Here is a 13,463-nt window from a genome sequence, read left to right as displayed (position 1 = left end):
CCATCCTGGACATTGATTCAGAAGGTCTAGGGCCAGGGAGTCTTCACATTTAGAAGTGCTCCGAGAGATACTTGAGAAGGTTCTGTGGCCACTGTTTGAGAAGCATTGTCGTATGGAACCATAATTTGCTTAGATAGGATTTATTCTAAGGTGACCTTTTGCTATAAGGAAATAAATACAGTCAGAGCCTACTTTTGTGAATGTTGATTTTATTAGTAATTATTCTTAGAGATATGTTAATAGTAAAAATTTGGCAGATGAACTGGTATAAGTAGGTTTATATACATCTACTTAAAGATTGAAGGTGAATTTACTCATTTGCCATTATTACGGTTTTGTTTGTATCTTTGTTTTTGGTGAAGGAATTACTTATTTCTTTTTTTTGTAACATTGATTTCTTATAATCTGGATTAATACCTGTATTCTAAAGGTCTTGATGTCAGGTACTAGTTTTATGAATATTTGCACCTTTCCCAGTGCCTAGCTTAGTGCCTTGAATGTAGTAGACATTTTTAAAGCATTTTAATTTTAAATGTTCAGTTAATGAGCTTTCTACAGAATTACTGCATTATGCTTATAGTTGTTGTCTAATCCCTAAGGTCAGCTCTTAGGGATTTTTGTTTGCTTGTTCCCCCGCTTCCCCTGCCCTGCCCTGCCCTGATGGGATTGCTGTTGCTTTTCCTCATTTTGTAGCTGTAACTAAAACTGTGACTACTTTAGTTGATGCCTTTAGACATGTTCCGATGCTCAGGAGAATTAGTAAGATAATCGTAGGTCCTGGTTTACCAGGGATGGTCAAAGTTTATGCCACTGGTCCTGGCACAATTGATAATAGCACCCTCAGTCGCTCTGAAGATGTTACATTAGATAAGTACATTTGAATCCATCCAGCCATCCAAGGAAGTGATTTGCAAAGGGAGTTCTTGCTTTCACTTGTTCCTCAGAGCCCATCAGGGGCTTCACGATCCCGTTTTTTGTTGTAATAATATTGGCTTTTTCTCTGTTTTGATCTCTAATTGTAAGCATTTAATAGACCACCAACTTGGGGTGTCATCTTTCAAGTAGCACTAGGAAAACCTTTATTTTTGATAAGGAGTTTTGTGTTTTATATGTGCAATTTATAATTTAATAGTATTTTTGAACTGTAGCAGATTTTGGCTGTCTCAAGAAATTTTTGCCCTTTCAAAATGACTTTGAAATGATTGATAATTTCTGGACCATTACCTTATATCCAAGTATTGATTAAAAACAGTTTTCAAAAAGACATTTAGCAATGTTGCATGGTGTTCCATGAAAATTTGTCCAGTTTTTTAAGAGTCCATTACAGGATAATCAACTCAAAAGCCACCTAACTAAAGGGAAAGTTATGAATTCAGTTTCTTTTGTCCTCTTTCAAATTAAAGAAAACTGTCACCAAAAACACTGATCTCAGTTTTTGTTTATTTTTAAATACCATTTTTTAAAGTAAAATACTTATGTGTTTTTTGTCTAGCTTTGTTATTTTGTATATTTACCAAGATTTGCTCTGAGAAGTGGAAAGTTTTGTGCCGATAGGAAGCTCCAAAGACAGTGATTAGTTGAACTATACTCTAGAGGTGGAAACTACCCCATCATGACTTTGCCAGCTGTTTCCCTAACTGAACATTGAATCTCTTTTTAAAGAAGAGGGGGGTGGGGTCAGCTACTATTTTTGTTAGACTGCTAAAACAGGAGTCTCAAAACACACTAATGTGTGGTGCTATTATAAATTAACTTTCAGTTCTATTATAAATTCTGCATAGTCTAACTTGCCTTTTGCCTTTCCTCCTCCTTAATCATGATCCTTAACATTTCTCTCATACCACTACACAATTACCTCCCTCCTCTAAAACATAGTAATTGTGCAAAGTAATTATTGATGTAATAGTACCATGGTTTGCATTGAAGGAGAAAGGCATTACTTACATACTTTATAAAAAAGAACTTTAAACCACTAAAGATGGGATCATTTTTGTAATTCCCTTGGTACTGCTGACATTATTGTAGAGGACACTGATGAATATTTTATATATTAAAAAAGGAAATCACATACTATTTCAGTTTTCACTTCTGTATCATCTGATTACTCACCTTCAGAGATTGGGAGATAGGAGTCGTCTCCTTGCCCAGACTCTGCCCTCTGAGCACATTTGAAGATGATCTGCAACATGCGGGGGCCAGACGTTGTCTTAGAAATGGGGGCGCCCTGCCGTGTCCTGTGGTGGGGAGGCTGAGGTATGAGTGCTTGGCTTTCCTAGTTGCAGCTCTGGTTTCTGTGTCACCTACTGGATCAGTTCTTACTTGTTTTGCAGACTAAACCAGTATCAGATGAAATGAATAGACAGTTGTTCTTTTCTGATTTTAATATTTCAGCTTTTTCCCAAATGGTGATTCTAGAAGCTTTTTTGATGAAATCTCCCCACATGATCATATTTTCTAAAAGCCAGGTTTATTTTGTATTTTATTGCTTTTGCCCTTAGATAACTGCTAATTAATATTTTTTTCAGACAAGCATGACAGTATACAGGAAATTTAATCTAGGTAGAAGTCTAAACATTGCTTAGAAGTGGAAGAATGTCCAATACTTTTTAAAATTAAGAATTTTAGTAGTGGGGAAAAATCAGATATAGAGTATAGACCAATCACTACTTGCTCAGGGGGTAAAAAAGGTACTGTTTTTTTTCCTACAGGCATTATCCCAAAATATTTTGAAAATATACATCAGAGTTTTGTCTGTATCTTGCCTCCTGTAGACCACGGCAATGTAATGCAAGGGGAAATCTATCTTTTAAAATAGAATTGGAGCTTTAAATCTACTTATTGAATCCTTGTCCTTCCATCTCTTTCCCATAAGGTTTATGTGCCCAGGAATAAAAAACGAGTAGTGAAATTGAGAATGAAAGGGGAGAAGGTATAGATTTACGTGTGGAAAGAATCGTGTAATAAAATACTTCTCTAATGGATTAAAATCCTTTTACAAGGAACACTTTCCTGAAGATAAGACTGTTTTGTTCCCTTTCCTTTTACACTCTATTTAAATAGTCACCAAACTCTTTTTCTGTTCCCCACGTTCCTTTCAAAGCTGTGGATCACTAGCATGTGCATTTTGGGTTTTCCAGGGGCCGTCCTCCAAAGTGATGCTTGCGTTCTTCTGTTTGATTTTGATCGTCTTTCGCTGTTAACTGTCTTATTCTTATAGTTCAGCCTGCTCCTTTTCCAGAGGAACCTTTTGCCTCCCAGCTGAAGACCCATCTCCTTAGTAAAACTCTTTTCTCTTGAGCTGGAAGTGTTTCCTCTCTTTTCTGAATCTCTGTTGTCTCCGTGGTCATGTGATCCACTTGACACTGGATATTTCATGTCCCAAATGTCTAAATCTTGTCTTAATTTTTTTTTAAACTTTGTCTTTTCAAGTGTGTAGTTAACATCTTAAATTCCTTGTAGAGTAAGCTTAGCACACTATCCTGTATGCCAAATAACACCCGTATGATAGGCTTTATATGTGTTGTAGTTTGACTTGGTTTTTGTAAATGGTGTTTCTTCTGCATGTAGAGCTCCAGTTTTCCTAGTACCATTTGTTGAAGAGACTGTCCTTTCCCTAACGTACATACGTTCTTGACAAAGATAAATTTACCAAAGATGTGTGGATTTTCTTTTGGGTTCTCTGTTCTGTTCCCTTGGTCTGTGTGTCTGTTTTTATGCATGTACTATGCGGTAGTGACTGCAGCTCTGTAGTATAATTCAAAGTTAGGTAATGTGATTCCTCTAGTTCTGTTCTTTTTGCTCAGGATAGGTTTGGCTATTCTGGGTCTTTTGTGGTTCCATATAAACTTTAGGATTATTTTTTCTATTTCTGTGAAGAATGTCATTGGTATTTTGATGGAGATTGCATTGATCTGTAAATTGCTTTGGGTAGTATGAACATGTTAAGAGTATTGATTCTGCCATTCCGTGAGCATGGAATATCTTTTCATTGTTTTGTATTCTCTTCAGTTTCTTTCATCAGTATTTTATAGTTTTCATTATAGCGATCTTTTTTACTTCTTTGGCTAAGTTTATTCCAAGATGTCTTATTTTATTTGTAGCTATTGTAAATGGAATTACTATCTTGGTTTCTTTTTCAGACTGTTTACTGTAGAACATCTAGTACTATGTAGGATAACACTTTTGAGAGCAGGCATTCTTATTCCAGGCCCTTTTTGTATTATTAATTTAGTACCCCTAACCATGAAAGTAGGTGATAGAATTTTCTTGGTCACTAAGGTTCAAGAGGGCCTTGTAGAACAGATTGCCCTGAGCCTGTCTGTACACTACTGGAATATTCAGCTTGGCACATTTTTTTGGTTGTAATTGTCTTCTCCAACTGTCCCTGAGTTCTTTTTTCCGTAGTTACATATCCCACTTGAACCTTCCTGTTTCACATTCTCCCTAGTATACCGTAAGTAAAGTTTTAAATTCCATGTACTATCGGAGGAGAATAATGGATAACTTTCTTCTTTATGTGGTGGGATTAAATTTAAAAGAATATATTACTTAGGTTTTCCAGTATTTGGAAGTATTCTGTGATAATGCTCATCCCACTTTTCTTTTGGAAAAGAAGAAGTTGGGAAAAAGTCAAAAATAGGGTGGTATTTAGAGCCCAAGTGAGTTTTTTCAAAGGGATTAGAAGGTAGGATGAGGAGTGATTAAAGGAATACTTTAAGTAAAAAAGGTCTAAGTAGGTTTACTTCCTTATTTTAACTGTATAAAAATCTATTTTTATTAAAGTAGCAATACAAGTATGTTAATAGTATGTTATTTAAGCTAATTGGCCTTGCTAGCAGAATTTGATATGTATATTATCAAGTTCTTGATAGCTTTATATTTGATGTCAATGACAAGTTAGATAAGTTACCGTACTTTAGTGTCCTCTGGTAATTAATTAGAAGTAAAGTGAACTAGGTACTTCTGAACAGTAGGTAAAGGGATCTAGAAGCAGAAAGATCACCTAGAAAATACTGACACACAACATGAAGGACTATGTTCAGGTACCTGCAACTGAACTCGAAAAGCCTTATGAATTTACTTCAACAAGGGAATCCACCACATTTCTGTACTTGAGTAGGTGCAATGCTTTTATTTTATTTTAGTTGTGATGTTCATGTATACATTTAAAATAGTCTATAATGTAATTCCTTTTTGTGATTATGATCTCTCGTCATTTCAGCCTTATATTGTCTTTGATGTAATTTAATAAAAACCTGAGTACATAGGAAATTGTATGTATTCTTTATAGCTTTCTATTTATAGTAAATGGTCAAGAAGGTGTATTTGTTTTGTTTGGGGCCTCCCTGAGAAACTGCTATGATCTTTTATTTCCCTAATGGCAGTGTATTCCTCCTCTTGGGCGCATACCTTTCCGTGATCACGTTCATTGGTCATGATTTGTAGAAGGCTAAAATGTTTAAGGTAATTAATTGGAAATTGGCGTACTTGAATTTAGTGTGACAGTTCTCTCTGGAGTCAACAGAACTGGATCGTAATTGCAGTTCTATAGATGCTTACTGGCTGTGTGACGTTCAGCAGAAATCGGGCTCTCTACCTTTGTTTCCTCATTATCCAGTGGAGGTGAAGATGACCACCTGGGAGTTGCTGTAGGCGTGAACGGATAATGTCATGTAGTTCGTACACAGCGCTGGGCATGTCATGTTCAGAAGATGGCAGTGAGCCCTCCTGTCACTGATACGTTCATGGAAAGCTTTTTGTGAACCATGTGTGAAATTTACTGTGATTTGTAAATGATTAGTTTACAGCAAGTTTTTGCCTTGTTGGGAATACTGTCTTAAGGACCCTTGCTCCCATTCTGCTTACCCTTGTTGCGTCTCTTACTGCGTTACTAGTGACAGCCACCATTCTGTTGAATGCTTACTTAATAAGAACTTGATATACAATTTTGTTTTTTATTTAATTTTCACAGTAATTATGGTAAAGGCATTACGATATTTATTTTTACTGATGAGGAAAATAATAAGACAGAGAAACCTGCCCACCCAGCTGGATAGTGGAGACCTCAGATTCCCCTCAGGATCCAAAGCTCTCCCTCTTCAACCTGGTGCAAGCGGTTTGGTATTTTGCTGCTTGCTGTTCTGTCTCTCCCTAGTTCTAAGCTTCCTGAGAGTGAAAACTGGATATTGTTTGCATTCCAACTTCACATTTATTTTTCAGGCTGTTTTAAGCTAAAAGCAATGTATAGTATATACTATCAGACAATGTCAGTCTAAGTGAAGCTTAATAGTTTATTTGGAATCTTAATTAACTTTCCCATTCCTAAGGGAAGCGTAAAGCATTATGACTTGTTTTTCAGCTTCACTGCTAAACTTTGCCATGATAGCAATTTGAATTTACTGTATTTGGCCTTCCATTAATGTTAGCAGAGTATTCACGTTAATCTTCTTTTCAGGTTATACGCTTCTTTCATCTTTGCAATACTGTGTCTGGATCAGTGCCTATGTGATAACCACTCAATATATATTTTATTTTATTTTATTTCAATGTTAGTATTAATATTTATCTGAAGTATTTTTAGCTATCCTGATTGCTTGGGACTTATCAGTAAGCCAACAATGATTTCCACCTCCATCTGAGCTTATGTCCTGGTGAGAAGAGACAGATGAGGACCAATAAATACAGTCAGAAAATTATTTAATATACTTGGTAATAAGTGCTGTGGAGGAAAAGAAAGTAGAGCAGGGTAAGAGCAGTTGGAGAGGTTCATGTGAAGAATTAGAACAGGTGGCAGAGTTAGTATAGTAGGTATATGTGCACGTTCAGGCCCGGGGAACCGAGGCCATAAGTCAAAGGAGGGATCTTCGCTTGTTGGGATGAGCAGGGAGACCACTGTGGACTAGGACAGGTGGGTGGAGGTGTCTGGGAGTCTTAGGAGATGAGATCAGAAAGGAGGTAAAGGGATTTCATGTTATGGTTTTGCTTTATAGATGAATTTGGTGAGGGGGGCGTTGTGTATTACACAAAAATTCTTAGAAGTTTCTTGTCTTTGCAGAGGGGATAAGAAATTTAACTGTCTTTTCTTGGTCACATATTGAACTTACATGTGTTTTTCTATTTGTAGCAGTTTGAAATTTTTATTTTAAATAGCCTATTAATTTCAGAAACTTGAATTTCTAGGTCAGTTTACAGTATTGATAATCTCTATACTTTCTGTTTGTTTTTTTTTTTAAACAGGAGTTTGTTGCTGCTGTTCTGCTTTGCGTCCTCGCTATAAGCGCCTGGTGGACAACATATTCCCTGAAGATCCAAAAGTAATTTGATCTACATCTACTGATCCTTCTCTTTGCTGACCCATTCTGCCCCCCGCTGACCTCCCTAAGGTTTCCCTAATTTCATTTCTCTACTTTTACCCTTACATCTCACCGTATACACTAATATTTTTATACTTCTCTTTTTTTACTTCTAAATGTCCCATGCTTGCTTTTCTAATTTCCAGATCCCTTTACAGAGTAGGCACAGATTTGGAATGATGGACAGTTAAAGTTCTTTTTTAGTGCTTAATCTAAGTTAACACACATCAACAATTTAAAAACCAGTGCCTGATTATTTGTACTAAGTCCTCAGGATACAGCTGTGAACACAGACGTGGTTTTCTGCTGTCATCGAGAATGTAGCTGGGTAAACTGGTGATGACAGTAGTGTGAAGAGAGTGTAGTGACAGAGAACTGAAGTGCAGGCTGCTGTTGGCACAGCCAGGAGCACTGTCTGAGGCCCCGGGGAAGGAAATGGAAGTGAGAAGCCAAAGGCTAGATGGGGGTTGGCCACGTAGTTTTCAGATGAGAATTGAGAGGTAAAGGAAAACTGTTCCAGGAAGTTTGTTTTGCTTTACTTGAATACTATGTAATTTTTTAAATAAAAATTATTTTATTTGCGAAGATGACTAGTTTCAAAGTCCCTGAGCTGAGTGATTTTGTGACATTGCCTTACGGTTTGTGAGGCTTCTTTAGTCTCGAGTTAAGTGGATACGAACACAACATGGTACGTGGGTTTTGACTATCAGAATTTGCTTTATTTTAAAATGTAACCAACTGTAGACATTTTTTGGTTATCTTAATATTAGCTTAATGTTGATATAGCTCACTTTTAATCAAATCTGTTTAAACATTCAGCTACATAGAGGAGGTTAATCAGTTAAATATTATTGGCTACCAGATCTCTGGATAATTTTTCACATCTTAAAAACCCTAAGTATAATACCTGTCTTTAGGGACCTTTCTGTCCATTGACTGACATAAAGCAAAAACATAGTAAATATTAAATTATAATGCACAAATCAGGAAGTAAAATACTAAGCGAATCTGGTCTCTAAAGCAGGGAGGTACTGTGAGTCAGCCATCTCTGGGAAGCATTCTTAGAGGAAATGAGATTTGCTGAGCGTTGAAAGATGGATATTGTGAGGAGAGGTAGAGAAAATTAGCCTGTTCAGTGCAACTGAAGGGAAAGAGAAAAGGCCGGGAAAACAAGAATGAGGTCTAGAGCCAGTTGATCTATTAGACTTAAATGAAGGTTTATGTAGCCTGATTGCAGAGTAAAATCGGTGGCAATCGTGCTGACCATGAAGTCTGATTTGAAATTTCAGGTGTATAGACTAAATAGTCCTATCATTATTTTACTGAGGCAGGTTACTGAAGGTAGATTATGGGAAAATGTGAATGACAGGCAAGGCTTCTACTTTATCCACTTTCACTTGTAGCTAGTGGAGGATTAACCACTTGATCATGGGAGTGACAATGTAAATTAGAGAATGGTTACAGAAAGAATCTTTTTTCCCCCAAGGATTTAGATAAGTTTTATTAAAAGGGCAATCTGTAAAATAATTAAAAAAAGAGAAGATTTACATGAAACTTGTATTTCATAGCAACTGTTACTCAATTTGTCATGTTTCTTATTTTTAACTTACTAAAACAAATCTTCTGATGTATCCAAAGTGGCTCAGACAGTAGGTGCTCAAATGCAGAGATATATACTGGTATGTCATAGTCCCTGCCTTCAAAGAGCGATCTAGTGAGGGAGAAACAAACAAACAAACAACAGTATCTTACAAATACTGGCCATGTGATCTTAGACAAGTCCCTCAGTTTCTTATCCTGCAAGGGAAACAATAAATAGCACCTGTCTCATCAGCTTCTCACAAGGCCTCAGTGAGTTAATACATTTCTTTGCTCACTGTTGCTTTCCTACAGTCTTATCACGGTGCCTGGGACATGGTTGGCACTTGTTTAATAAATGAAAAGAGTATGATAAAATACAGTGGATATAAATGCCGTGAGCCAAAACAAATATAGCGGGAACATCTCACCCAGTCTTGGGAGGGGGGTTTGAAGGATATAGTAAAGGTTCTTTGGAAGTTGCTAAGACCTAAAGGATAAGTGGGATTTATCCAGGTGAACTTGGGGAGGACTCTTGGTCTGAGAGGTGAGCTGAGTATAAAAGTCATGCCCATGAGTGGCTGTAGAAACTGTATGATGCTGTTTACGCAGGCTGCATGCTCATTCATAGTGATAAAAAGCGGAGCAGTGGTTGCCTGGAGAAGGAGGAATGGAGAGGACAAGAGAAATATTTTGCAAATGATGGGATTTTTCTGTACAGGTTGAACACCCCTAATCTGAAAATCTGAAATGCTCCAAAATTCTACTAAATATTTGGAGCACTGATGTGACACTCAAAGGAAATGCTCATTGGAGCATTTCAGATTTTAGATTTTTAGATTACGGGCTTTCAACTAATAAGGTATTTGGATATTCCAAAATTCAGCAAAATCCAAAATCAAGAACACTACTTGTCCCAAGCATTTTGGATAACCTGTGTCTTGTTTGTAGTTGTGATTTCACAGCTACATAAAACTCTCTCATTTCAAAGTTCATACTTTTAGATGTATGTAGTTTATTACACATACGTGTAAATTCTTCAATAAAATTCATAAGGGATTAAAAAAAGTAGAAAAAACATAATTACATCTAAGTGATGACATGGAAGTGATGTAAAGAAACAGGAGTGAGAGGCTAAGTGAAGTGGCTGGACCCTGGGACAGTGTGCGTAAGACAGCTAGGGCAGAGGCAAACCAGTGCTTCCTATACAAGAAACTGGGGTTCACTTTGCCAGGGCAAGGTTTCTAACCTTAAGTTCTAGTGACATTTTAGTCCTGATAATTGTTCGCCATGGGGGTCTGTCTGCGCCTTGTGGGATGTTCAGCCGGCCACCAAACTGCCCACTAGATCCCACTGCCTACTTCTGCCCATCCTGGCTGTGCCAACCCAAAATGTCCCAGACATTGCCCTGTGGGGCTGAGTCATCCCTGGTTGAGATCCCCTGCCCTGGAGGACGCTGAGAATGCAGAGTGTTTTCGTCATTACATTCTAATTTGAAAGCTTCCACCTTCCCTGACAAGGAAGAGAGGTGGCAAAGTAGCACGTCTGGGGAAAATAGGTGTATAATATGAGGGGTGACTCCACTAGGGAAACAGAAAAATAGCCAGGGAACGTTAAGGGGCCAGTTGAAGTTGAAAACGCATTATCTATTAAATTGTTAGTTGTAGATTTACCATCTTAACGTCGTTATTCTCTCTCCTTTTCTACTTCTTCTGATAGTCCTAAGCAGCATTTAGTTACTTGGACTACATATGTGTATGGCCAAATTTAGAGTGATGTTTGACTTGTGGTTTCACGAGTGCAAGGACAATCGTTAGATCTGTTAGCACATCATCTCTTAGAGGGCAGAGACAAATGACAGTTTATAATCCTGTGACCTGGATCTGTTGCTTTTTTAATATGTGGAGTAAGCATAGATTCATACAATTCTGAATACTTTCTCATTCTTTATATCAAAACATAATAAGGATGTCAGCAAATTCTGAATCATTTAAAAAACCCATTTGTTCATTGTTGTGTGTCTAAAGGAGTAAAATAAACATACAACATTTAGCTGGGGGTGGTGGCTCACGCCTGTAATCCTAGCACTCTGAGAGGCCAAGGCGGGTGGATTGCCTGAGCTCACAGGTTCAAGACCAGCCTGAGCCAGAGCGAGACTCCCCCCAACCCCAGTCTCTAAAAACAGCTGGACATTGTGGCAAGCACCTGTAGTCCCAGCTATTTGGGAAGTTGAGGCAAGAGAATCACTTAAGCCCAAGAGTTGGAGGTTGCTGTGACACCACGGCACTCTACCGAGGGTGACAAAGTGAGACTCTGTTTCCAAAAAAAAAAAAAAAAATACATCCCATTTTCTACATATTGCAGATAATTTTGAGATATTTCTCTATTGAGGAAGGTGTTAGAATCTAATTCATTATTTGTGAAGCTACATTCAAATGCTTTGCCTAAATGGGGTGGTTTAATAATTTATCTTACTATTTTTCTTTTTAGGATGGCCTTGTGAAAGCTGACATGGAGAAACTGACATTTTATGCAGTATCTGCTCCAGAGAAACTGGATCGGATTGGTAGTTACCTGGCAGAAAGGTTGAGCAGGGATGTTGTCAGGCATCGTTCTGGGTGAGGAAATTAATTGTTGCTAATGGTGCATCTTTGGGAAATTCTTTCTAGGCTAAATCATCCCGTAAGTTATTTTGCCATTTAGTCAAGCAGAGATAATATGTATATGGGAGTTAAAACATATAATATACAATGAAATGTGGAATTCCCACATAGATACTTAAGCTTTTGTTAATGAATAAACTCGAGTTAATTCAGAGAGTTACCTTTAGCTTAAGCATCTGTTAATTTATGAGACTCCTCTAATGGAAAATAGTAGAAAACTGACTCCTTTAGCTCTCAGTGCAATGCTGTATTTTAAAAATTAGTCTCTAAATTGGAAACAAGCAGATCTTGTTAACCAAGTGACTTTTTTCATATAGCTTCAGTTTTACCTTTTAGAAAAGCAATCGGAGAAAACCATGTTAGGCTTAGATAATAAGGTTCAGAGAGGGAAGCATGCTCATTTGCACCGGGGCTAGTTCTTCCTACATGTAAATAAAGGTCTACCATCTTAATCCATTCTCTGTGTGCAAATGGCAGTAACTTTGCTGTTTGGATCATAAATCCTGCTTCATTTTATGATCTTAGTTTCTTAGAGTATTCTATTCCCCAAGTAATATATTGGTTTACTCTACTTCCGCACTGTTACACTTAGAACATTTTAGTGAGTCATGGCACAGATAGTTTTATAACTGATTATTGAAGGAATATTATCTAAAGACTGAATTTTAATTTTTAGTACAAGATTTAAAGTCTGATGAATTGTAAAGTCAAGTCTGTGAGATATTTCCATGTAACTTGTTGTTGCTGATAGTGTTTACTCAGAGTTGTTTTAAGGAGAAAATGGAGTTTTCCAGTGTAGTTTTGATATACTTGTTAACATAAGGATTATTTTATAATCTACTAAGATTGTCAATCCTCTTACTAAATTTGCCTTTCCTCTGTGCTTTAAAAGTAAACTTATTTCAATGAACAGCACTTGGGAGGATTATAAAAGGAGTAGAAATGCTTTTACATTCTTTTTCTTTTTTCTTTTAGATTAATATGAGGGTCCAAATGTTTAGGTTACACTTTTTTCAATTCTAAGGTAAAGTTCAAGTTGTAGTTGAGCCCTTCACCCGGGGGGCGTGTCGAACACCCTCACGTGGTGCCTGTTAGGTGAGATCCCGCCAGTTGACCTGCCTCTTTCCCCTTTCCCCAGCTCTTCTCCTCCCACCCACCACGGATTGTACTTGGGTTTTTATCTTTCGTGTGGGCTTGTAGTTGTTTATATATTGGTTTACAGCTTTTGTGTTTACCTGGATAGAATTGAAAGGCATTCTTATTCTTTTATACTTAGGTATGTTCTAATTGCTATGGAGGCATTGGACCAACTTCTTATGGCTTGCCATTCTCAAAGCATCAAGCCATTTGTAGAAAGTTTTCTTCATATGGTGGCAAAGCTTCTGGAATCAGGGGAACCAAAGCTTCAAGTTCTTGGAACAAATTCTGTAAGTAAAACTATTAACTTACTAATTTTAAGTTTAATTAGCATGTGTAGAATTAATCTCTTCATAGAATGCGGTTACCTGGTAAAGGCAAATTCCCTGATTAGGGCCTTTGGGCAGGCAGTAGAGATGTAGTTGATTAGAACACTTTGTCTCCAGTTTTTCCTGTTGCTCTTTGTGAAATCTGTGATATTATTTCATTCCTTTTTGTGACAAATATTCCATTGTATGGGTACACTGTATTTATCCATTGTATTTATCCATTTACTCATTGGTGGACAATAGAGTCATATGGCTAATATGAATAATGCTGCTATGAACAATTATGTACAAATTTTTGTGTGGACTTAAATGTTTTTCATTCTCTTGGGTATGTACTGAGCAATGTAGTCGCTCAGTCATATGGTAACTGTTTAACTGTTTTCCATAATGGCTGCATCATTTTA

The 13,463-nt window shown here is 37.1% G+C and overlaps 1 protein-coding gene across 2 annotated transcripts in view; it reads left to right on the top strand.

Annotated features, from left to right (window-relative positions):
- Positions 1-13,463, top strand: part of EFR3A (EFR3 homolog A) — a 100,695-nt gene that overhangs the window by 25,681 nt on the left and 61,551 nt on the right. For both annotated transcript variants that reach the window (XM_003792874.2, XM_023514960.1), the window contains exons 2-4: positions 7,237-7,313; positions 11,421-11,548; positions 12,870-13,020. In XM_003792874.2, coding sequence (XP_003792922.1) covers positions 7,237-7,313; positions 11,421-11,548; positions 12,870-13,020 — 356 coding nt within the window. The remainder of the gene's footprint in view (positions 1-7,236; positions 7,314-11,420; positions 11,549-12,869; positions 13,021-13,463) is intronic.

The sequence above is a fragment of the Otolemur garnettii genome, unplaced genomic scaffold (genome assembly GCF_000181295.1).
Source record: "Otolemur garnettii isolate 467f Iridium unplaced genomic scaffold, OtoGar3 scaffold00062, whole genome shotgun sequence".
NCBI lineage: Eukaryota > Metazoa > Chordata > Mammalia > Primates > Galagidae > Otolemur > Otolemur garnettii.
The sequence above is the reverse complement of the archived record's forward strand: the minus strand, read 5'-3'. Positions and strand labels throughout refer to the sequence as shown.